Source organism: Cibotium barometz, chromosome 30 (assembly GCF_041138505.1).
Source record: "Cibotium barometz isolate CiBa-2024 chromosome 30, ASM4113850v1, whole genome shotgun sequence".
NCBI lineage: Eukaryota > Viridiplantae > Streptophyta > Polypodiopsida > Cyatheales > Cibotiaceae > Cibotium > Cibotium barometz.
The window spans coordinates 13,163,537-13,189,211 of NC_141075.1; the positions used below are offsets into that span (position 1 = coordinate 13,163,537).

At 37.7% G+C, this 25,675-nt stretch overlaps 1 protein-coding gene across 2 annotated transcripts; it reads left to right on the top strand.

The window, feature by feature from the left end:
- Positions 1 to 1,830: 1,830 nt before the first annotated feature.
- LOC147621178 (GDSL esterase/lipase At2g36325-like) lies at positions 1,831 to 19,059 on the top strand. Of its 2 annotated transcripts, XM_086823902.1 has the most exons (5): positions 1,831 to 2,093; positions 2,229 to 2,417; positions 2,634 to 2,914; positions 11,401 to 11,704; positions 18,661 to 19,059. In XM_086823902.1, exons 1-5 carry the CDS (start codon positions 1,976 to 1,978, stop codon positions 18,882 to 18,884), a joined length of 1,116 nt encoding a protein of 371 aa, XP_086680028.1. In that variant the 5' UTR covers positions 1,831 to 1,975; the 3' UTR covers positions 18,885 to 19,059. The 2 variants fall into 2 exon arrangements, with proteins under 2 accessions (XP_086680028.1, XP_086680029.1); XM_086823903.1 differs by lacking the exon at positions 11,401 to 11,704 and having other exon boundaries at positions 18,661 to 18,905.
- Positions 19,060 to 25,675: the final 6,616 nt, after the last annotated feature.

Below are 25,675 nucleotides of genomic sequence, written 5' to 3' on the forward strand. Positions count from 1 at the left end.
GTAAGTCTATACATTATTTGTAAGTCTTTGAAAAAATGAAAACCCCATCCCTACTAGCCTATGTAAATACATTTGTGTGACTTTATCTAGATTATGAAACAAGTCAAACATACAAAATAGTCAAGGGAAAAAGAAATTATATTTATTTTGAGGTTATAAAACATTCTTTCTTAGCTAGGATTCTATGATAGAGTTTTAATAGTAAGGTATTACTCTCTCTCTCTCTCTCTCTCTCTCTCACACACACACACACACACACACACACACACACACACACACACATACACACACATTCACACTCAGCTTGTTGGTGTGAATGAGGGTCTAATAGCTTCACATACTATGAGAGAGAGAGAGAGAGAGAGTTTAAGGGCACGGGGGTGGGGAGTTGGGGGGGTGAAAGAGGTGATTTATTCATGGCCATGCCACCTCGTGAATAAGGGTATAGTAGGATGAGTCTAGAGCAAGATTAAAGATATTATGATTTGAGACATGTGATTGAAAAGTAAGCTAATAATATGATTAAAGATATTATGATTTGAGACATGTGATTGAAAAGTAAGTTAATAATATAGTTTATTTTTTTAAAGGTGTCCCCATAGTACATGGATCTAGCATTTATTTTTGCAAGTGGAGCCCATTGTTTTATAGGACAGTGTATTGGAAATTTAACCTTCTTGAAGAAGGGTAAAGTTTTTAATTTTCCCTTCAATATATGGGCTAATGCAAATGTTACCTTACTTTTAATGATATTTTATAGTTTTTCCAACAAACATAGATACAATTCTTTTTAATAAAGATTTGAATAAGAACCAACCACATATTTTAAAATAGAACCAATAAATAAATATATATATATATATACATATATTTAAGTTTATATTTACATATATAAATAATTTTTATTGATCATACAAGTACTCTTTTTGTGGTTATCCCCTTTCAATGTGAAGGGCAATTTTTTACATGCCTTCTCTAGCAAGGTTACATTTTTCACCCCCTTGTATGGCAAGCTAAAATCAACTCCAAAAGGGCTTAGCAACCTTCAAAATAAACATTGCCTAGTCTTGGTCCCCATCCCATTACCTTAGTGGTCCTGCACCTCCCCATCCTATTACCTTCCACTCTTGTACTGTCATTTGGATAACCACTTGCTATGCGATGTTGAAATGTCTCTCTCTCTCTCTCTCTATATATATGTGTGTGTGTGTGTGTGTGTGTGTGTGTGTGTGTGAATATGTATGTATATATATATATATATGTATGTATGTATGTATGTATGTATATGTATATATATGTATATATATGTATGTATGTATGACAAAATTTGGACTCAAAAAGGACTCTCCAAGAAATGCCATGTTAGCTTTTTCAAAAAAAAAAGAATGATGTTTAAATTTTAACAAATCAAATCAAAATTTGTCAGAGATTATAGATTGGTTATGTGCCATGTCGTCACCAATTTAGGAACTTCTTGAATATGCAAAATTGGCCATCATGCTATATATCATTGGAAAGATCTACAATCTTTGACTAATTTCAATTTAATTTGCAAAAAAATAACCATCATTAGTCCATTAAAAAAGAAAAAGAAAAAGTTGATATGGCATTTCTTAGAGGACCCTTTTTGTGTTCAAATTTTACCATATACATGTGGTGTGAGGCCATCATGAATGATCATCATGCAAAGCTGAATCCGAGTGGACCTTTTTTTTTGAAGCCCACAAAATTATTTTCGAGCTAAAACACAAACTTTATAATTGTTTATTTTTATTTTTATTTTATTTTTCCCGAAGGTACAGGAAATTTTTAGAAAGTTTATAAATTTTGCAGATTGAAAACTTGAAGTGTTACATGAAGTTTTTGAAGCTGACAACTTACAAGGGCATGTGACTCTGTTTTTAAGGACAGCAGGCTGTGCCATCATGATGTGAGGGCGTGCAGTAAAATTATATGAGACCACGTTTAGCATAAAATGCCAAGTGCAGGCAGTAGACTAGGTGCCCTGCCTCCATATACACCAATTACAACCATGGGAAATCATCTCCCCCTTTCCACAATCGCCCTCCTCCTAGTCTTGAGTTGCGCCAACAGTAAGTGACCCTTCTCCTCATCCCAACATTCCTTAATTTTTCCTCTCTAATTAAGCTCTGTGAAGCTGGATTGGGTTGATTAGCTGATTTTATGAAGTGGGTTATTGCTAATTCGAGAGTTCATGTGATGTTCAGGAGGTTTGGATGGGGTGCAAGCAAAACCAAGTGCTTTATTTGTGTTTGGGGACTCCTATGCGGATACAGGGAATCACAACCCTTACGTTCCAATCCTTAACAGGTCATGGAAATCACCCTATGGAAGCACATGGCCAGGAGAGGGCACTGGCAGATACTCTGATGGCATGGTCTTCACGGATTATTTTGGTAAGAGTTAGATGTTTAATTCATAATTAGGATTATATTAAGCTTACTAGGAGAGCTCTACACTTGTGCAGATACCATTTGTATTATGATATGATATAGTGATTAATTAAGGGGCTTAATCACCTGGCTGCGAGTGATGCCGTTGCAAGACAATGATTTGTTGGGGATAAGCGAGTCATTAACAGTGGCGATTAACTTAAACTGGCATTCTTGCAGCTTCGTTTCTGGGGCTGTCTACTCCGATGACGTATCGGAAGGCGCAAAGCGCAAAGGCTTATGAGGAAAGCATGAATGGGATCAACTTTGCGTATGGAGGCAGTGGAATGTTCCAAACATTTGGGCCTCTAATCCCCAAGATCAGCTCCCAAATCCAGCAGTTTAAGGACTTAATCCAGAGTGGGTTTCTTGCCAAGGAGTTAGTCGCCTCTTCATTTGTTCTGTTGGTGGTGTGCGGGAATGATTACACTGCGTATGGCGAGCATCGTGGAAACGATGAGGTACCTTAAGATTCCCTTCTTTTTCCTTTAATTTTTTCCCCAATATAAAACCCAAAAAGTAACCCTTTATTTTAGTTTCTTTTTATATCAAATTTTAATCAGTTCAATGTATAACATTAGTCATGACCGTTAATGGGCCAAAAAGGGAGGGCATATGCCGAGTGGAGGACATCCTTTCCCTCACCATGTGAAAGCTAATTAATTTTGCAAATCACTCTAGAACAACCACCAATGGCAAAAGTAGGCCTTGCATTTTTTAAGGGTACTGCTACAAGTCAAGATTCCCTCGTTTTTTTCTTTTGAAAACCCTTCTCGGGGATGCAATGCAAGCATTGCACCACTCACACACACCACAGATGTCCTTGGTCCATTAGTTTGGGTAGGGTAGAATGGTAGAGTCCGTTGATCAAGATTCCACCGTTTAAATTGGTTGTGATAGGTGCCTAGCATCTACACAAGTGAAAAAATAAAGATTAAAACCAACGTTATAAAATTCATTACACTACTTGTCGCACACTACTTAACTAGCTTCTTTGTTTGGCAAAATTTCTTGTAAGGGTTTTACAACCTTCCATCACTCGCTCTTTTTTTTTGGGGGGACAAAACAGCAAGGAAGCTCATGAAATGGGAGGGATCTCTTATGCCCAAGCTTGTGGACGGGGGAGTCCCTCCCATTTATACCCTTCTCCATGCAAAATTTTAAGAGAATGTTCAGATTTTCATGAGGATGCATGTGGAAAACACCTTTTGTGAGAGCCAAGTAAAACATTCAAGGATAACGTAAATCTAACTAAATAATGAAAAACACATTTCTCTATGATGTTATAGTACATTGCAACCCTTAGGGAGAGTATCATATCTCACACTACAACAAAAAGGTGGGCATAGCCGTGTTTCTATCCACTAAGAAATCAAAGGAGTTAGGGATTAACAAAATCACCTTCTCACACCTTTTGTGCGAGCCAAGTAAAACATTCGAGGATAACGTAAATCTAACTAAATAATGAAAAACACATTTCTCTATGATGTTATAGTACATTGCAACCCTTAGGGAGAGTATCATATCTCACACTACAACAAAAAGGTGGGCATAGCCGTGTTTCTATCCACTAAGAAATCAAAGGAGTTAGAGATTAACAAAATCACATTTTGTGGTTATAAGCACGGTTGGTAACGTGGTTATGGGTTTGTGGTTGGGCTGCCAAACTTACCACAAAAATGGTTACTGCGAAATTAAAAAAAGTACAAAAAATTGAGATCAAATGCGGGAGATTAATCTCTCCCATTCTACTCTAAATTTTTGTAATTAATTTTAACTACACATCATTAAGAGTACACTAAGAAGAGAAAGATCTCATAACGTGCAATGCATAGGCCTAGAGGCTTCTTATGCATTGTCTATGCATAGATACATAGAGGCAATGCATAGGCATGGAGGCCTCTTCAGCATTCTCTTTGCATAGAGGTCTCTACACATAGAGGCATCTTTAGAGGTAATGTATCAGGAAAGAGAGGACTCTTTATGCATTGAGGCAAGTCTATGCATAGGAATAAAACTCCCAAAGCATCTGAGCATGAAAAAATAACATAGAGCATATGCATACCTTTTTGACCACCACAACTTGTGCTCGATGTCGCAGAATATGGATATGACATATAAAAGGCCCCTACATAGACACAGCGAGGAAAACTATGTCAACAAGGCGTTCTCTTATGCATTCTCTATGCATAGATTCATAGAGGCATAGAGACCTCTTATGCATTCTCTATGCATGGTCTCTATGTATAGAGGCGTTGTTATGAGTTTTTGGTGAACCCCAATTTCATGTATAGGAAGTGGTCAAGGCTTTGCATCTTGCCTTGGTACACTCAGTCTTCTACTTTTGTGATTTTGGTTGTGCTTGTTGCGGAGGGTGTCTTTGATTGTCAATTGGCAAAGAGGCATTGGTGCTTAGTTAGTTGATACATTGAAGTGTTGTACATTGCATTCTCATTTCTTGTACAAATTATAGCATGTGTTTGATGTGTGCATGTGGCTATGGCTCAAGAGATGATGAGAATTCCTTTGTAACTTTCCCATGACGTTGCACTAAATGATGGCACTCAAGGGTCTTTTATTGCACTTGAGCATGACATTTGCGGTGGAGTTGTAGCTGTTTCACTTGGAGGTATTGCTCTTGGAAAGCATATGCTATTGGCCAAAAGCAATGTGGGCATTACCACATTGACTTGGAGCCTTGGGTGAGATACATGATATGGTATAATAGTCGTGGACTAGTGGTGTGTGCAGTGGAAAAGGAGAAACCCTTGGCATGTGAACTGGTGCTAGGCAAGAATTTTAAAATCAAGATTTACAAAGGTTAAGCCTTAGTGGCTTAAAAGACAAAAAGAGAAAATGGTAGGCCGACGGCCACGTCGACTAAAATTTGGGGGAAAATTGTGGCAGCGCCATGGCGATCCTGATCAAGAAAAACTCAGAAGGAAATAGCGAGCATGTAGGGTAAGTGTGGGCTGCTACTATTGCAGGCGGATGCTCTCGAAAAGCTATTGCTGCTATTTTTTTTCCAGACCAGGCTGATGCTTGGGTAACTGAGTCTCTCTATACTCTTTCTCTCAAGATTTGGGTGCTATCAAGTGGTGGAAAGGCTATACGCTTGTTGGTTATTCTCACATTGCCTTGAAAGCATGTATCATTAAAACAACTACTCTAATCTTGAGCTTTTGTGTGGGATGAGTTGAATGTTGCTTGTGTGTTGGCTCAACCTCTCCAATTGAAGTATTTTGTGGTGTTTTCTTACCCTGATTATTACCTTGAAGCTTGTTGGGTTGGTGTGTGCCAATAAGGCCAAAAGTTTCAAGTGTGAGTGAGTTGGTGTGTGAAGTGGTGGTTGTATTCCACTCAATTCAACCATCCTACTATTTCCCAATTTGTTGTATGCTTGGGTTGGTGTGTGCCAATAAAGCCAAGATTGAGATTGGGTGTGTGGTGGTTTGTTGAGCTATGGTTGTGTTGATAGAGAGAAGGAGAGAGAGCTTTCAAGAAGAGTGATAAAGAATCTTGTATCCATCTATTTCACTAGTTGTATCATCCTGAAATCTCTTCAAACCTCTTTGAAATATCATCTAAATAAAGCTTTGATCTCCATATTACTCTCGTGTTCCTATTCTGGTGGATCTTATGCTTATTTCTCCCTTGGGGTGTTTTGAATTGAAAGATCAAGTAGTTGTTGGCTGAGTGTGTGGATGTTGCTGTGTCTAGTGGATTGACATACAGTGTTGATACGAGGGTTATAGAGGCAGTTTCATGTTCAATACTCTACCTAACAGCCTCCTTATGCATAGAGGAAATGCACATGCATGGAGAAATCCTTATGCATTGAGACAATGATACATAGACAATGCAAAGAAATAAAAATCCCAAAGAACTCGAGGATGTGAAAATGACAAGAGCATAGGCATATCTTTTTGACCTCTATGACTTGTGCTTGATGTCGCGAATGTGGATACATAAAATGTACTTGCAAAGACACAACATGTAAGGTTCCCCCCTTCCAAAATAGGGAAATCACTTAAGATAGTCCACTAAGTCTTAACTTGGAGAAAATTTTCTATTCATCGACACCTTGACCATGTAGAGATTCAAGGATACGATTCATAGGTAAGACCTAGTCCTATCCCGCAGGGGGAGCGTGATCTCCTAAAAATCAAATCACCCATAGGGTAATTGATCATAAATTGGGCAACCACTAGACTTGATTTCTAGAGGCAACGCTTTTTTCCTCATCCATGCAAGGCACAGCCGCTGGCCTAGTCTTCTAGAATAGAGTTGCCCAAGAACCTATTTATCTAGCGTAGGGCTGTCACTTAATTTGTTAGAAAGCTACCCGACTAATCGGATCCACCCATCCGTAGGATGGTGCCATCGTGGCATTCCATCCTCCCACTTTCCACCCTACTCACGTGTCAATTTGTTTTCTAATTAATCCTATCACACTGTTTGACATAAATAAACATGTTCCTTAATTAAGGCCTTTTTCACAAAGTTTGTCAAAACAGTCTTTTTTCACAATACAATAATGCCAAAGACAAGATTTATAAAAAAAAGTTTATACATGAATCAATTTCATACAAGCCAAAGCGGCTCTCTTATTGTTTTTCTTTATATCGTCGATGATCTAGAATTCGGCCTTCCAACCTCTACATGCTGGGCAAAACCCTATGGGACCATACACCTCATCATCGGCCGCTGGCGAGGACTCAAGCCGGCTTGTCGCCCTCTCAGGCTCCATCGCTCGATCCTCCCGCCCCTCAGAGGGATGTCTGCACACTAGGGTGGGGGCTTATTCACCGCACTAGCCTCGGCCCTCAGAACTAGACAGCATCATAATCTCTCGCCTCAAAATCGACGAACCTTATTCTCCCAATGGTGTGAGGGATACCTTGGGCCATTCTCGGGCTTTGCTAATGATGTCGCCCGGCTACACAAGCACGGAACGGAGTTAGCGTCAAAGCCAGGAAAAACTTGCACTCTTTAAAGAAAAGAATTTCAATACAATTCATTGAATACCACGCAAATGGGGGGGAAAATTGTGAGATGTCCTTAACACAAAAACGTTTTGCTAAAGGGGAGAAGGGTTGCTGTAAGTCTCTTCACACAAGGGGGAGAAGGGTTAAGGACACTGCCTTCTAACAAGAGGGGGATAGAGGAAAATTACCTTATCTGAAAAGTGGCAAATGAGGGGGTGTGGAGAGGGGTGGCTGTAACGGGCGGCTGTACTACAGCAAGTACACTGCACAGGGACAGATGGCGGTACGGACGTCGGCACGGCAGAGCATAGGCTACGCAGAAATGAATGCTGTCCATGGAGCACCCCATGGGGTTATATAACTCTGGGATACGGGTATGGGCACTACGCAAAGCAAGGATGAAAGGATGGTGTACCAGCAAAAGCTGTAGATCAGTGGCCTGCATGGCTCAGGGGGAAAGATACGGTGTCGGTTAACAGGAAAAGGAGTGGTACGCATGTACCTTATCTGGTCAAGGGTAGCATAGGTGTCCACTACTCCACGTAGCGGTGTGTGTGGACCACACAGTGGGCGACCGTCCTTTGGTTCTTGTGTAGTCATACGGGCACCCTGGCAAGTGTGTACGGTCCAAATTTTGGAACGGGGTTCCCAAATTTGGGGTGTCAGCCTCGATTTGCCTGCCAGATCGCTCCGAGGGATGATTTTTTTTTGTCCGAGATGTTCTCCTGATCGTTGGGGTGCAAACCGTTCGTCAATCGGATGCCCGATCGTGCATTTATTAAGGTTTAAAGGTCGTCGCTTTTTAATTAAAAGTAACCAAAATTTGCGTATAAGCTTGATCCGGTGTCCGTTTTGGATGCTGTAAAATCTTATATTAGGGTTAAATCATGCGCAGATTCCAAATTTGGACTCAAAATTTGAAGATTCTAAGTAGAAATGGCTCATTTAATAAAATCATTGATTTTTATACCATAAAAACTCATAAATTCATCTATTACATAGACATTTCTTTATTAGTGAAGATGGGTATGTTACACAACAAGGCAAAGTATGTCAAGACACTATAACAAGGTACTCTCTTATGCATTCTCTATGCATAGACAATGCATAGATACATAGGAGCAATGCATAGGCATAGAGGCCCCTTATGCATTTACTATGCATAGAGGCCTCCTATGCATTCTCTATTCATGGATGCATAAGCATAGATGCCACCTATGCATTCTCTATACATAGACACACAGAGGCCATGCATAGGCATAGAGGCTTCTTATGCATTATCTTTGCATAGAGACCTCTTGATTGATGCATAGACAATGTAAAGAAATAAAACTCCCAATGCATTTTGTTTGCATAGAGGCCTCTTTATGCATTGAGGTAATGCATAGGCATAGAGACCTATGCATTCTATATATATAGACACACAGAGGCCATGCATAGGCATAGAGGCCTCTTATGCATTCTCTTTGCATAGAGGCCTCTATGCATTGAGGCAATGCATAGGCATAGAGACCTCTTGATGATGCATAGACAATGTAAAGAAATAAAACTCCCAATGCATTTTATTTGCATCGAGGCCTCTTTATGCATTGAGGTAATGCATAGGCATAGAGACCTTGTACATAGAGCCGATGGTTGATGCATAGACAATGTAAAGAAATAAAAATCACAAAGCACCCGAGGATGTGAAAATAACGACTTGTGCTCGATGTTGCAGAATGTGGATAGAGGTCTCTATATGTATAGAGGCCTCTTATTGCATTGAGGCAATGTATAGGCAATACATAGGAGGCTCTTTATACATTGAGGAAATGATGCATAGACAATGCTAAGAAAAAAGAACTAGAGGATGCAAAAATAACATACGATGATTGATGCATAGACAATGTAAAGAAATAAAACTCCCAAAACACCCGAGGATGCAAAAATAACGACTTGTGCTCGATGTTGTAGAATGTGGATAGAGGTATCTACGTATAGAGTCCTCTTCTTACATTGAGGCAATGCATAGGCAATACACACGGGCCTCTTTATACATTGAGGAAATGATGCATAGACAATGTAAAGAAAAAAGAACTAGAGGATACAAAAATAACATACCTTTTTGACCACTCAACGACTTGTGCGCGATGTCGCAAAATGTGGATATGGTTTACAAAAGCCCCCTACATAGACATAGCAAGGCAAACTATGTCAACAAGGAACTACAACAAGGTATTCTCTTATGCATTTTCTATGTATTGATGCATGCATAGATGCATAGGGGCAATATATAGGCATAGAGGCCTCTTATGCATTCTCATATATATATATTCTCATAGATCTCTTATGTATAGATGCATGGAGGCAATGCATAAGAATTGATGCCTCTTATGCATTCTATTGATAGATGCATAGAGGCCTCTTATGCATAGATGCATAGAGGCATAGAGGCTTTTGTGCATTCTCTATGCATGCAAATAAAAAATAAAAGATTGCATGAAAGAAACGAAGATTACATAGAAAAAGACACTTACCTTGCTCTAATTCTTGCTTAATGGAGCTTGTGTGATGGAGCTTCATTGCTTGCTTGCTTGAGTTTGGGAGATTACCTTTTGTATAGCGGGGAAAGATTAGATAGTAGAGAGGAAAAGGAAAGAGGGGAGTGGGGGGAGATTAAATAGGAAAGAGTAAGATTTGAGAGAGAGAGAGAGAGAGAGAGAGAGAGATTGCTTGCTTCCTTGTGGAAGGAAGAGGGAAAAAGGGGAATGAGAGTGATTAGATAGGAGGATTAGTGATTGATTAGAGATGAGTCCTTGTATGAAAGGTACAAGGCATGACTTCATCAAGAAAGGGAGTGGTTGTACCTAGAGTCAAGGGAGTAGTTATACTATGTGACGCGCGCGATGCGACAAAATCAATTCCAGTGGATTAGTGATTGATTAGAGATGAATCCTTGTATGAAAGGTACAAGGTGGGACTTCATCAAGAAAGGGCATGGTTGTACCTAGAGTCAAGGGAGTAGTTATACTATGTGACGTGTGTGATGCGACAAAATCAATTTTTTGTGTATGGTTATATACGCAGTTGCGAGATAACCATGTGTATAACCGCGAGATAACTACATTTGTACCATGAGATGACAACCACTTCTCTCTTACTCCCTTCTCTCTCTAAATTACGTGGTTAAGTTTTGCAACTAGACCCCCCATTCTCTATCAGGTGTAATTTTGTTAGCTAATTCTATCTAATAGTAACTTATCTCTTTTCAAGGCTGAAAATATGAGAATATATTCTTATGAAAAACCCTATTAGGAAAGAAAACACTAAGACTCTTCTAATGCATAATGGGCCTTGGGGATTGAAATTTTTTATTCTATTTCCTTTATTCTTTCTTCCCCGCCACATGCCCTTCATCTTTGGATAAGAATGAAGAATCAAATGGGCTTCCATTATTCAATTCATGAGATATTTCACCTTATGTATTCATTGTATGTTTAAGGCTCTCTCTCTCTCTCTCTCTCTCTCTCTCTCTCTCTCTCTCTCTCTCTCAAACACACACACACACACACATTCTTACACACACGCCCACAGACCCATGAATGCGTGGGCACATGCATACATTACAAAGGTAGGTAGGCTCTTGAAACTATTTGTATAATGTTGTTGAACCAGAAAGATAACATCTCTCTCTCTCTCTCTCTCTCTCTCTCTCTCTCTCACACACACACACACACACACACACACAAATAACAAAGGTAGTATTATATAATAATGTTTAGTCAAGAAGGTAATGTTCTTTTCTAAAGAAAATAGCTTAAAAGTAGAATATATTAGTAAAAATGAATGAATGAGGATAATTTATTTTATGATCTTTATATTGAAACTTTAACCTTCTTTATTTTCTTTGTTCAAAAGTACATGTCATCTTTATAAGAAATTGTATTTTTGAATTATTCTTACTTTTTATTATTTTTTAGGGCATATTGGACTTTGTACCAAATGTAACAAGTGAGATAAATGAGACATTAAGGATCTTATATGAGTTGGGCGTGCGAAAATTTGGTGTGACAAATATGCCACCCTATGGATGCTATCCTGTGGTCACCTCCAAGATCAACTATAACAGTTGCAATACCACCCAAAATGCTAGGACCCTACTCCACAACAAGCTGCTTGCGCAACACATCTCACAACTCAAATCATTGTTTCCTGACTTAGAGCTCATGACCCTCGACCTCCAACGTGCATTTGAAGTAGTGCTTCAAGGAGAGTCCACTCAAGGTTAGTGATTATGGTGCTTTGTTTTAAGATGCTCTAATTTTAGTTTTTGTGTGTATGTGTGTGTGTGTGTGTGTGTGTATGCAAGTGCACGTTCATGAGAGAGAGAGAGAGAGAGAGAGAGAGAGAGAGAGAGAGAGAGAGTTTCAATTGCATTCAATGTTTCACTTTGAATAGCTATTAGTTAATCACAAAATCTAGTTGGGATACCACTATTCTTACTACAATAATATATAATACAAGAACTTTTCTCTATCTTGAATTGATAAGATTTCATCAATAAAAAAGTAGTAACAGAATACATCTTGGTAATTCTCCTCTCTCTCTCTCTCTCTCTCTCTCTCTCAACAAAAATGTCATTCTAAAAGTGCTTGCTGGGTCGAATTTGTGATCGCTCGCACTTCCGATCGCGCTTGATTCGTTGGTAGGATAAGATTGATTACCCCTGTAATCGCTTTGCTACTCCAATCACTTGATTCTACAATCAGTCGGATCCGTGATCGCTTGCCTCTACGATCGCTCGCACTTTCAATCGTCGATTCGTGAATCGACGATTCCTAGTTTTGCAAGCACTGGTTGTCCGGTTCCACAAGTTTGATCGTCAAAAATTCCAAAACTCTAATTGCGATTCCACAAGTCCGATCGTTAGCAATTCTAGAAGCTTGATCGTCGATCCCAAAAGTCTGATCGCCCCAGCGATTGCAAAAAGTTCAATTGGTGATCCAACTCTCCGATCGAGCCATCCAACTCTTCAATCGGTGGTCTAACTCTTCGATTAGTGATCCAACTCCCCAATCAGTGATCTAACTTTTCTCCGATCAGCGATTCCTCGAGTCTGATAATGCGATCCATAGACTTTGATCGTTTGATTTCTGATCTTCGTTTGTCGATCGTTCGATTCCACTCGCAGTTTGATAATTCATTCGTATGTGACCATCGTCATCGAATCTAAATCTGAGCAAACTTTCTAGCCGATACTTCCTCTTTCTTGTTCATGCTTTTGCCATGTGCATTTGCAATAGCGTGTAGTTTCTTGGAACATCATAATGACAAGAAGCATTGATTTATTTGGCATGCTTGCGGAAGTGAAGGATAAGTTAGATGGCACCAATAATCAATTATGTGACCATCGTCATCAAATCTAAATCTGAGCAAACATACATGACATGATATGTATTGCTAGCAAAATAGTATTGGGCCTATGTATCGGGTTTAGAAGTGTGTCCTCTTCTAAGAAGAAGTGAAAGATAAGTTAGATGGCACCAATTATCATCTATGGTCATACATGACACGATATGTATTACTAGCAAAATAGTATTGGGCCTATGTATCAGGTTTAGAAGTGTGTCCTCTTCTAAGAGCATCGTCTCTAAGACTATCGAGGCTATAAGTGCATTGTTCGCTTTATCTTCTCTTGCACCTCTCTCACTGGAGCAAACAAAGTGGATGGAAAGGATGCACAAGCACATGCATTGATTGCTCTATCATGCACATCATCTTGCACATAAGTTCGTGTCCTTATCATGGAAAGGATGCACATGAACATACATTGATTTCCCTATCGTGCACACAAGGTTGTGTCCTTTGGCCAAATAGGCATGGGATGTACTTGCTTCGTTATATCAGGTGCACAATGAGTTGCATGTGTCTTAATTCAGAAAACAGCTAGAGATGGAGCACATGGCAAAGGGTGATTCAGTTGATGCTTACTCAGAGGATCAAAGACCTCAAGGAGCAGCTAGCAAACGTAGATGAGATCATTCTCGATAGTTGGCTTATCTCCACAGCTCTTGGTGGATTGCCAGATTCCTTATAGAACTTTACTACTACCCTTCTCAATGCCAAGTTGTATTCCTTTGTTGATAAGTTGGCGTCCTTATTGCTACAAGAGGAATAGTCACGGTATAACCAGTCAAACATGATTTCTAGACATCAAGATTTTGTTACCTCTCGTAAAGGTAAGGGTAAGTCATAAAAGCGATCCACCTAGCTTAAGGGCAAGGCTGCTTCGTCCACTCACTTAAGATGAGGACAAGAAGAAGAAGAGACAGTGTAACTATTGTCAGAAGCCCAAACACCTCATCGAACATTGCTACAAATGCATTGAAAGCGAAAATAAAAAGAAGTAAAAGAGTATGTCAATTACAGATAACTTTGTCAGGTGTTGTGAAGGAAGAGTCAGCGCGAACATAGCTCAATCTAATTGGGCATTTTTGGTCATGTTTTTATGACCTACAGAATGCATGTCAATGGTAAAATCCAAACATGCTTCGTACTTTGTCAGTGGTGCTTCTAAGTACATTACTTCATGCAAAGGGTTGTTTGTCTCTTTACAAGATGCACCTAAAGGGGACATTGTCGTGTGTGCCAACAATGCTTCATATGCTAATGCTTGGTACTACTTCTAAGCACATTACTTCATGCAAAGTGTTGTTTATTTCTTTACGGGATGCACTTAAGTGGGCCATCATCATGTGTGTGAACAATGATTGATATGTCATCAAATGCGTTGTTCAAATTCTGCTTTGTTGTAGTGCATGGAGATATCATTACTCTCAAGGATGCTTTGTATGTACCTGACATTAAGAAAAACCTCATTTCGGTTTCAATGATTGCACTGTTGTTTAGTTTGTGGGATGACAGATGCATAATGTATGATCGCTCTCGCGAACGGGATATCATTGTGATTATTTGTACATATTATGCCATGGCTTATATAATATAGATGTCTATGAGAGGATGAGAGGAGTGCATCCAAAGATGCTTTGGTAGTTGATACTTTTGTATGTACCTGACATTAAGAAAAACCTCATTTCATTTTCGATGATTGCACATGCAAGCATTGTTGTTTATTTTGTGGATGACAGATGCATAGTGTATGATCGCTTGCGAATGAGATATCATTGTGATTATTGGTACATATTATGTCATGGCTTATATAATCTAGATGTCTATAAGAGGATGAGAGGAGTGCATCCGAAGATGCTTTGGCAGTTGATACTACAGTTATGACCGACACCACAAAGTTGTGGAATCCTGGATTTGGTCATTTGAACTTCAACAATTTACTTCGCCTTAAAAAGCATAACATGGTGCGTGACTTGCCATCACTTAAAGTGCATGTCAATCATGAGTGTGAAGGATGTGTACTTGGCAAAATGCAACGCGCCTCATGGATCGGTGGGAGTTGCTTGAAAATTGTATCTTGTCCATAGAGATATATGTGGTCCTATGCAGATCCCATCTATCGGGGGCTATCTATATTTTTTTACCTTCATTGATGATGTTACACGCCACACTTGGTTGTATCCATTGAACAGGGTACACTAGATTGTGCCCATGTGAAGAATCGGCCTATTGAGGCTTGGACACACCAAAATCATCAGCGTGGGTTTAATCCCAAATTCAGGGAGATATTGATGTGGTTGAAGGACAAGCTACTATCAGTGAGGCCAAAGCAACCTCAAACTGGCTATTAGACACTTTTTAGGATTAACAAATTGTCCCCTCCTCTACCTGGTAGAATTAGTTCAGCTATTATACACCATGCACATGGCTATTTTGTTGATCGGGCACTCATAGCTACATCATGCAATGAGGAGACTATTTCTTTTTAAGATGCTTCTGAAAGTGAGCATTAGATGGCTGCCATGTAATCAAAAATCAATTCCATTTGTAAAAATGGCACTTACGAGTTATGTGATAGGCCATCCAACTTTATGTTCTTAAGTTGCAAAGAACGGAATTTCAAAGAAATTTATGCAGTTAATAGATGAGAAACAGAAATAACTACTAATACGAGGTATAATCGTATTAATATGTGAATAATCCACATCTATCTAATGTCAGTACTTCAACATTAAATAATCCTCAAAAATATTAAATTCTCAAGAAAAAAAATTATCATGATTTTTGTCTAATTTTTCTTAATTTTATAAGGCCTCAAAATATGATAATTTTGAATTCCACCAAATCTATCTTATGGCATTCCAAACCTAAATTTTTCCAGAAAATTTTTAGCAATTAGATTTGTCAAAATTTCATTAATATTTTAAAAATATCAATTTTTAGGATTTTTAAAAATAATTTCTAAAAATTTTCTAATTTTTCCTAAGAATCCCATCATTCACGAAATTTTTAATTTCGCTCGACAATTCTCAAATCCAATGAAAATTTATAATTTTAATGGATTTTTTTAATTTTCCAGATCAAAAAATATACATTTTAAAGAAATTTAAATGGTCAACGGGCATCTCAATAGATACACCACATGCCAAACACCAACTCCACACTTTTCAAAAATTTAAAATAACCTTTGTCTAATTTTTTTACTAATTTTTAGGATTTTTTTAAAATTTTTAATTTACCCCGAACGCATTTAGAATACAAACGATCAAAAAATTTCGGAATCCCAATGGTTTCCCCAAAATATTGAAAGCCAACAGTTTCGGAAAAATGAAAAGGCAAAAAAATCGGAATGTGAAACGTCAAAAGTTTCTGGAATCCGAAAGATCAAAAGATTTTCCGGAATTTCGAAAGCCAAAAGGTTTCCCGGGAATGCGGAAAGCCAAGAGATTCCAAGAAAATAAAATTTCAGAAAATTCCAGAGAATGTTTTTCTCAAATCTCGTATTTTCTCTTTTTTCAGGCTTTTTCAAGCTTTTTTGAAAAGATTTCATTTTTTTGAATTTTATAAAAAAAAATCTCTTTTTATATAAATTAAAGCTTGATTAAGCTTTAGGTTTTTTAAACCTTCAATGTTAAAAAAAACAAATAATGGGGGGGGTTTTTTTCCGCCCGCCATCCTGCAGCGTCCCCTCCTCCCCCCACGGCGCTTTTCGAAAATAGGAGGAGAGGGAGGAGCCCTCTGCTCTAGCCCAAGGGATGCACACATGAATTATAATGAAGTACATCATATCTTTACCTTAATGTCCCATACCATCAAGAGGTATAACTCCAATCCAATAGCATGTAGCTATAGTGTGAAATGGTAGGTGAGTAGATATAGTCCTCTATACAAGAAAACATCATATCATAACCTAGCCTCAAGATAACATAGCCTTAGCCTCAAGATAACATCAAGAGACCATTCCTTGAGTGTGCCTCATGCCCCTTTATATAGGAGGGCGCTCAAGTGACTCTTGACTCTCCATTTTCCATGTGTGACCCTTGGATGCCTGACCCTAACCTTAACCCTTAAGGTTAGTCCTAACCCATGCTCCACTAGAGCTTGTTCCCATGCTCCCATGCTCACAAGCCTAATGTGGGTTAGCCTCCTAGTATATGCACACATAATGTGCATATAACATAAGGGGATGCTTAGAATGGTTCTGGGACTCGGAGATTGATGCCTGCTACACTAGGAGGATAATAGAAGAGCAAGGAGAAAAAATGTTGGGATTGAATTATGTGTCAAGCATTCGAGCTAATTTACAGGCATCTAGGGTAGAATAGTGTCGACAGGGCGAAGCTGACAAGTTCTAAGAAGTTCAAGATAAAGTGTTATGGTTGGCTGACTTTGGAGGATACTCTGGAAGATAGGTGGACGTGTTTCTATTTGGAGTCTGCTCCAAACATCTGTTCTAAGCTATGGTGAGGTTTTGATCATTTCTGCGTCATTTGAGGCACTTTTCTGTTAGTTTTGCTACTATCAGCAAAAGGGATCAGAGGAGTTTGGTAAAACTTTAGGTTAGTGGCTATAGCGGATGTGAGAGGATTGAAGAGGATCCAGGAAGACTCATTTTGGATTGGAAACACAAAGAGAATTTCGGAGGTGGTTTTTAATCATATCTGTAGTATCAGTTGAAGTGAATTCTGGTCAGCAAAAGAATGCCGAGTGCTATGAAGTTATAAAGCAAGTTTTTGAAGTGTTCTAATATTGGCAGATAGTTTTTGGCCTGGGGTCATCAGCTAGTGTCTGCTTCGAGTAACAGTCATATCTAATCTGCTTGAGGCAACTGGGAGGGATTTACGTCAGCTACTCGTGAGCTGAAGTCAGCTGAGGCTTTTGGGTTAAAGATCTGAAGTTTTGGAGGTTTGGTCTGACCGTGGAAGACAATTGGAAGTAACAACCCAGATGGATTAAAGGTGTTGAGGTGACCATTTGTGTGTCAACTAGAGGACATGGGATAGATTCTGAGCTGATGCCATTTGAGCTAGGATCGTAGTCCCCAAGTTTTGATCCTTATACATTTTATTCTTGTGTGTCTGGTGGTGTTATAAAGGCCATCACCCATCCACACACAATGTGAATTGAATTTTAATCAGGGTTATCCAAAAATAGTAGCCCTCCTAGATTTTAGGAGTATGATCCTTTGTATTCCAAGATAATCCCCCATTCCCAAAGCTTATACTTTCAAAATATTTAGACGTCATGGAGTCCACCAGACCCCTTTCATACTAGAAAATGTCCAGGCTACTGACATCAATCATGAGATTTTTTCACATAGATGAATCATGCATCTCAATTCAAATATGTCTTCTAAAACATGTGAATTAGACTTCTCTCTAGATTACCTTTGTATGCATTGTGAAGAAGCATGTAAGTGATATGGACTCTCTTATAAATAACACCAATGGAGGTGTATGCTTGAAAGAGTGGGGAGTCTCTCTAGATTACCTTTGTATGCATTGTGAAGAAGCATGTAAGTGATATGGACTCTCTTATAAATAACACCAATGGAGGTGTATGCTTGAAAGAGTGGGGAGTCCCTAATCTTGTGTTTAATATTTTTCTTAAAATATATTTTAGGCATTCGTAGTGTGAAACCAAGGATAATACTCATGTGGCAATATGCTTCTCTATGTTTTACTTGATTTTGAATGTGGATAAAACCATGGTATTTAAATGTCATTAGAAATTTTAAAGGTTAAATTGAGAGATTTTTTGGCTATGTGCATGTTTGAAAGGCTAAAAACTTATAACTTAAGCTTTTAAACTTTGTTCAATGATGTTTGCAGATGATTTTGTAAATGAAGATTGTAATTTCGTAAAGAGCTTAGGTTTGAGGCCATGTTGTGAGGGAATTGGTGAAGGAAAATGTGGTGAAAAGGATTTTCTTGGTAGTCGTCTTTATAAAGTATGTGAATCTACTCAAGAATTCTTATTTTGGGATAATGTACATCCTACGCAAGCTGGATGGGAAGCCATATCAAAGGTTCTCTTTGGTCCTTCACCATGTTAGAAGTCCTAACATTATATTTCTACAGATCTTGATTTCTTGAATCTTTTTTATGTCCTTATTTAAGAATTCGTTCCTATTTTTGACATTATACATTAGGATACGTGCTGTCCAAGTTTGATGATATTGTATAATGAAATAGTTTATGCTATTATTCATGAAATTGAGCATTAGGATACGTGCTTGTCCAAGTTTGAGGATGTTGTATAGTGAAAGAATTTATCCTATTATTTATGTTTGTGTGGTTATTTAGAAAAAGAATATATAATCATGTGTAAATCTTCATGTGCCATCACCTTTTTCCACCAAATCACACTTGGAGCCTTACCTTACATCTAATGTTCATTTGAAATAAGATGGTGGGCCTCACACCTAGTTTTCATCTGAAATAAGATGGTGGCCCTTACATCTAGTGTTCATCTAAAATAATATGGTGGGCCTTTGATTTTCTAATATACTAAAACTTAATAGTAAAAGGCATAAGCTACATTACATCCCACTTGTGCCCAATTTCTTCCTCCTTGAGATAACTGTGTGAGAAAACGCACTCGCCCACATGCTTATGCATGCATGTGTGTGAGGGGGCAATGGTGTTCGGAGATGACTTGTGTAGGAGGGGTTCTCAATCTTGCAACCCATGGATTAACATTCAATGTGGAAAGGTTACTTGTTCATGAATGGCAAGTAGAATCTAATAGACTATGTATAATCATATTTTCTTTAATGTATTTAAGTGTCTCTTAGAACTATGAGAAGATTACAATTAAGGTTCTAAAAATAACAATATTGTTTATGTTTAGTGACTCTAGTATTTATGTTTTACCCAAGAAGGTAGGTATTTGTTTTTGTACTACTTTGTGCAATAGGCTCTATATGGATGAAACATAAATGAGAAAGTGCCTATCTTTTATAATAATGGATAAAATAAATAAATTATAGTTTAATAACAGAAAGTGATACACTACATTGGCTCTTCTCTTTGCTCCAAGATTGCATCGATTAGAAAATAGAAATTCCTTTACAATTAAGTGTCATATAAAAATGTTGCACTAGAAGTTACCTTTAGTAGAAGATATTTTGGTACCATGAATAGGTGTTTGGGATTGCCAAAAATGTCTAGTTTGTGTGAGTTCAAGAGTAATACTTTGTTTTTAACTTCAACCTTATACCGTGTAACTCTTATAGGCTATGCATCTCTCATTATCTAACTTCAACCTTATACCTTGTAACTCTTATAGGTTATGCATCTCATTCACTACAACAAAAAGAGGGGGTAGTGGCGCTTATAGCGTGGCTTTTATAAAGGGAATTGAAAAAGTGTCGGGGTGTAAGCGTCATTGTAAACGTTGCTATAAGCACCGCTATTTTTTTGACGCTATAAGCATCATTAAGCGACGCTAAAACCCAAAAAAAAAAGGGACAGATTGGGATATTATCCCCAATGTGTCCCATTATGTGTATGAAACCTATTATGTGTATAACATACATACCTATTAGAGGACTTAAAAAACATATCTATTATGTGTATAGTCTATGCATGCGTAGAGCTTTATGCATAAACTTATACATTGAGATTTAATCCATAAGCTTAAAATATGCATAAATCTTAAATGGATGGAGCTTTAATGCATAAGCTTAGGAATGCATAAATCTTAAATGGATGGAGCTTTAATGCATAAGCTTAGGAATGTATAAATCTTTATGGATAAGCTTAAAGTTTTATGCATGCATTAGCTCTATGCTTTATGCATAAGCTTAGGCATGCATAAAGCTTTTACATAGAGCTTAGGTATAAGCTTTATGCACTAAGCTTAGGCATAGAGCCTTATGCAAAGATCCTTAATGCATAAGCCTCATGCATAGAGCCTTAATGCATAAGGCTCATACATGTATAAGGCTCATACATGCATAAGCCTCATGCATGCATAAGGCATAGATGTAAAACATATGAAAGAAAAATACCCGAAGGTACAAAAGTAAAAAAGAGTAAGGTCAAGAGGCTTACCTCCTATGCTTGTGGAGAAGGCCTATACGCGGTTGATCTTCTTGGAGAAGAAACCCTAAAACTAGCCACAAAAAGCAAAGTTTCTAGCTATGCATTAAGCTTTATGCATAAGGTCATGCATAAAGCTTATTAATAAAGCTTATGCATAAAGTTTTATGCATACGATGTATGCATAATTCTTTATTCATAGAGCTTTAAGCTTAAAGCTTTATGCATTCATTAGATCTATTCTTTATGTATAAGCTTATGCATGCATAAATCTTTATTCATCATAAGCTTAAAGTTTTATGCATGCATTAGCTCAATGATTTATGCATAAGCTTAGGCATGCATAAATATTTTACATGAAGCTTAGGCATAAGCTTAGGCATAGAGCCTCATGCATAGAGCCTTAATGCATAAGCCTCATGCATAGAGCCTTAATGCATAAGGCTCATGCATGCATGAAGCCTCATGTATAGAGTCTCATGCATGAAGCCTCATGCATAGAGCTCATGCGTAAGGCTCATGCATAGAGATTAATACATAAGGTTCATGCATAAGCCTCATGCATAGAGCGTTATACATAAGGCTCATGCATAAGCCTCATGCATAAGTTCTCATGCATGCATAAGGCCTAGAGGCAAAACATATGCAAGAAAAATAATCCCCGATACCCAAAGGTGCAAAAATAACAAAGAGCAAGGTCAAGAGGCTTCCCTGTTATGCTTGTGAGTGAGAAGGGCTTGTAAGTGGTTGATCTTCTTTGGAGAAGAAACCCTAAACCTAGCCACAAAAAACATTAAGATAAGTAATTTTTTTATTTATAAAAAACTATTAATACAATTACTTAAGCATTCAAGAACACAAACAAGCATACAAGAGAGCAAGGTGAAGGAGCTTACATATTATGCTTATGAGAAGGGCTTGTACGTGGTTGATCTTCTTTGGAGAAGAAACCCTAAACCTAGCCACAAAAAAGCATTAAGATAAGCAAAGTTTCTATTTATAAAAAACTATTAATATAACTAGTTAAGCATTCAAAAGAGCATACAAGCAAGTATACAAGAGAAACAACCGATAAGTCTCAAATTCTAGATTAGGCATAAGCTTTAAGCATGCATTAAGCCTTATGCATAGAGCTCTATTAATGCTTTAAGCTCTATGCATTATGCTTTATGCATAAGCTTATGCATTATGTATTAAGCTAAACCTAAACCCGCTACCCACAAGGGTGAAATAAACATAGAGATTACATTTAAAAATATAAAAAAAAGAGGTCTTACCTCTTTATTGTCAAGCCGACAGAGAGGATTAGTGTAAGACCTACAAAATATCAAATTAAAAAAAGTGATTAGTAACACATCTAATGAACTCCACCTACAAAAAATAAGAGACATAGAAAAGACGAACACATATTAAGCATACTCACAAAGAGGCAAAGGACAAGAAGCTAAAATAAGGTTAGTACTTTAAACTTTAACCCTAATCTCATTGTGTACTCTATTAATCATTAAGATTAAGGATAAGAGAAGAATACCTTCATTAGGTCAATATGAGTTCAATTAGGCTACTCATTTCCCTACATTCCATTCATAAATGGCATATTTGGCAAATGGATGTTACTAATACATTTTTTTAAAGCATAAAAATAAATTTTAAAGAGGAAGTATATGTGTAGCAAGCCCAAGGCTATGTGAGAGCACTTAGTTTACCATGACAAAGAAGCTTCTGTGGTTTTGAGGGGCAAGCCCCAAGAGCATGGTATGGTTAGTATAGATAAACACTTTAAAGTTTAAAGTAATCAAACTCTTTTCTTTTACTACATAGTATGTGAGAGATAGTGAAGAGCACGACAGAGGAGCTTCTATGGCTTGAAGCAAGCCCCAACAACATGGTAGTGAAGTATAGATAAACACTTAAAAGCTAATGTTTCCAGAAAAGTAATCAAACTCTACTCTTCAGTACATGGTAAGAATCATTGCCATTACATAAGTGTTTCTTTATGGTGATGACTCAATTTTGACATGTAGTGATTGACAGGTAGTAACAATAGCTTGGTAGCTAAAGTGAAATCTAAATTCTCTATGGTATTCAAGATAGAAAACATAAGATATCTACACTGCATGCTTAACATGTAGTAATTGATAGGTAGAAATGGTAGCTAAAGTGAAATCTAAATTCCCAATGGTATTTAAGATGAAAGACATAATATATATACACTGTGCATGTGTGGCATTGAGGTAAGCATAATAAATGAAGGTGGTACCTTCATTTAACAATAGAAATACATGGAATATATTTTTGGAAAAAAAAATCAATACGGCTAATTATAGGGACCTGTTGCATGACAAATGAAGATCAATACAAGGATGCAACAAAAAAAGATACTTAGGGCTCTTGTAAAGAGTTCCACTTTGTAGATGAATGTGGGAGAGGGCTTGACAATAATCCCACATGGGAACTTTTGGGAGTTCTAGAATTTTTGTATAAAAGGTGGCTCATTTGAGAGCATGGACACATTGGGCAAACTCATGTTTGAGCTCTCTTGAGACTAGCTCTCCCTCTTCTTCCATAGAGATGCAAGCTCTTCTCTCTCCCCATCTACATTGTTGTAAGTTCTATTCTTTTGTTAATTCAATGCAATGAGTTGATATTTGTCTCTCTTCTCATGTCAATTCTCTAGTGTGCATGTTTCTTATTGATAGCTTCAAGGGTTGTGTGCATGCTAGGGAAATGAGTATTTGAGAATGAAGAATGCTTTGATCTTGTGTAAGCAATAGCTAAGCTTTCTTCTTGTTTGGATGTATGGATGAGTGGAATGTGGAGTTGAGTGAGCAATAGCAAGATTGAGCTTGAGTGTGTGTTGAGTCTATGTCAATAGTAGTAGTTTTCTTAGCATTCTCTCCATCAAATGGATAAGCTTTTGTGCACCGGTACGGGTTGAATCCCTAGCTCCGAAAGGGATGCAAATCCCATTGGATTGAGCTAAGTGTGGATCATACTACTCTTGCTACAAGTGAGAGAGTTTTTCCGTCTCTCCATTGGCGCCGCTGCCGGGGAGAAGACTCAAAACCGGTTGAGAAGCTTGCATTACTACCACTATTTCTTTTTTTTTTGAGGTTTAGGGCATTGAGTGTGTGATCTCAAGGGCGCCTTGTGTGTTTTCGTTTTTTTGATGAGAAGCAAGAAAAAATTTAAACCCCATTGCGGTTGAGTAATCCCGCCATTAATCAGAATTTAAGTACTTTCTGTTTTTGTATTTTTGTTGCAAGTTGGCGAGAGATAGGTAGGAAGTAGTGAAGCGGCTTTCTTTCCTTTATTGTTTTGTTGTTTTGTAGTTTTGTGGGGAGTCGTCGCAGCAAAGAAAAAATAAATAAATAGACATATATATATATATATATATATATATATATATATATATATATATGCGGCTGTTGGAAGGCCGGTTGAAAGGAGAGCAGAGGCGGTTTTAAGAATATATATATATATATATATATATATATATATATATATATATATATATTCTATGCGTTGACGTGGCCATGGAAGCAGCTGGCTGCGGGGCAAGGAGGCGCTGCTAGGCGGCGTTGGCATAAGCGAGCGCAGCAGAAAAAAAAAGGGACAAGCAGCCGCGTGAGAGGTAGCTGCAAGGAGGCGCAGCAGTGTGTGAAGCTGGAGGGGGTCGTCTGCCTTGAGCGCTGCATTGAGAAAGGCTGGTCAGCGCTGAAAGAAGACGAGGGGGGGCGTATGGGAGCATCGTGAGCCTGCAGTGGGCGTAGACTGCTCATACGACAGCAAAGCAAAGGCGGCCGGCGGCGTACGTCTGCAATGTGCGCCTGCAGAAGGAGTGAGATGGGCGTAGCCTGCAGCCGACAGCAGTAGGAGTGAGACGGGCGTAGCCTGCAGTGGGAAGCAAAACGGCAGCAAAACGGCATCAAAAGGTCGACTGACGGTTGGCTGCAGAGCAGCAGACGAGAAGAAGACGAGAAGGTGTGAAGGCGGTGGAGAGCTGCAGAGCAGCTGGCGCGTTGAAGACGAGCACGTGCGCCGGCGAAGAATCCGGAGCTGCACGATCTGACGGAGTTAACTGATAAGGTTAGTGGAATTTTTAATTTTTTTTTTATTTTTTTAATATCTTTGTTAATTGAAGAAAAAAATTAAAAAAACCATAAAATATTAAATTTCAAAAAAAAAGAAAAAAAAAGAAAAAAGAAAAAGAGATAGATTAAAAAAAGAAAAAGAGAAAAAAAATTAAAAAAAATATATTAAATTTAAAAAAAAGAAAAAAGAAAGAAAAAGAAAAGAAAGAAAGAAAGAAAGAAAAAAAAACCATAAAACAATAATTTTATTTTTATTTTTTTAAAAAAAATAAAAAGAGAAAAAAAACAATTTTTACTTTTGTATTTTGAAACCATTGTTCATTTTTTTAATTTCTGTAAAGTCTTGCATAATTAAAGTAGCTTGCATTTTTTATTTTTTTTTATTTTTAGAAGTTTTGTAAATGATGCATAATTAGTAAATTCATATTTTTTATATTTGGCACGAAATTTATTAGTTTAAAAAAAACCAACAAAAGGAGAAAAAAAACAAAAAAAATAAAAGAATTTTTTTTAAAAAATAAAAAAATAAAAAAATTTATAACTTAAGTGTTTTTTAGGAGTCTACTTTTTTGCATAAATTGTAATTCTTTATTTTTTTTTAATTCTTTGCATAATTAGTTTAACCTGCATTTTTTAATTTTTGTAACTTTGTGCATAATTAGTATCTTTTTTAGTGTGATTCATAGTTTTTGTGTAAATTTAAAAAA

What these genes read in the sequence shown, in the direction of transcription:
- LOC147621178 (XM_086823902.1), top strand. Translation starts at nt 1,976, where the DNA reads ATGCCAAGTGCAGGCAGTAGACTAGGTGCCCTGCCTCCATATACACCA. An exon ending in AGTCTTGAGTTGCGCCAACA is followed by an intron (nt 2,094 to 2,228) that starts GTAAGTGACCCT and finishes TGTGATGTTCAG; the next exon opens with GAGGTTTGGATGGGGTGCAA. An exon ending in AGCATCGTGGAAACGATGAG is followed by an intron (nt 2,915 to 11,400) that starts GTACCTTAAGAT and finishes ATTATTTTTTAG; the next exon opens with GGCATATTGGACTTTGTACC.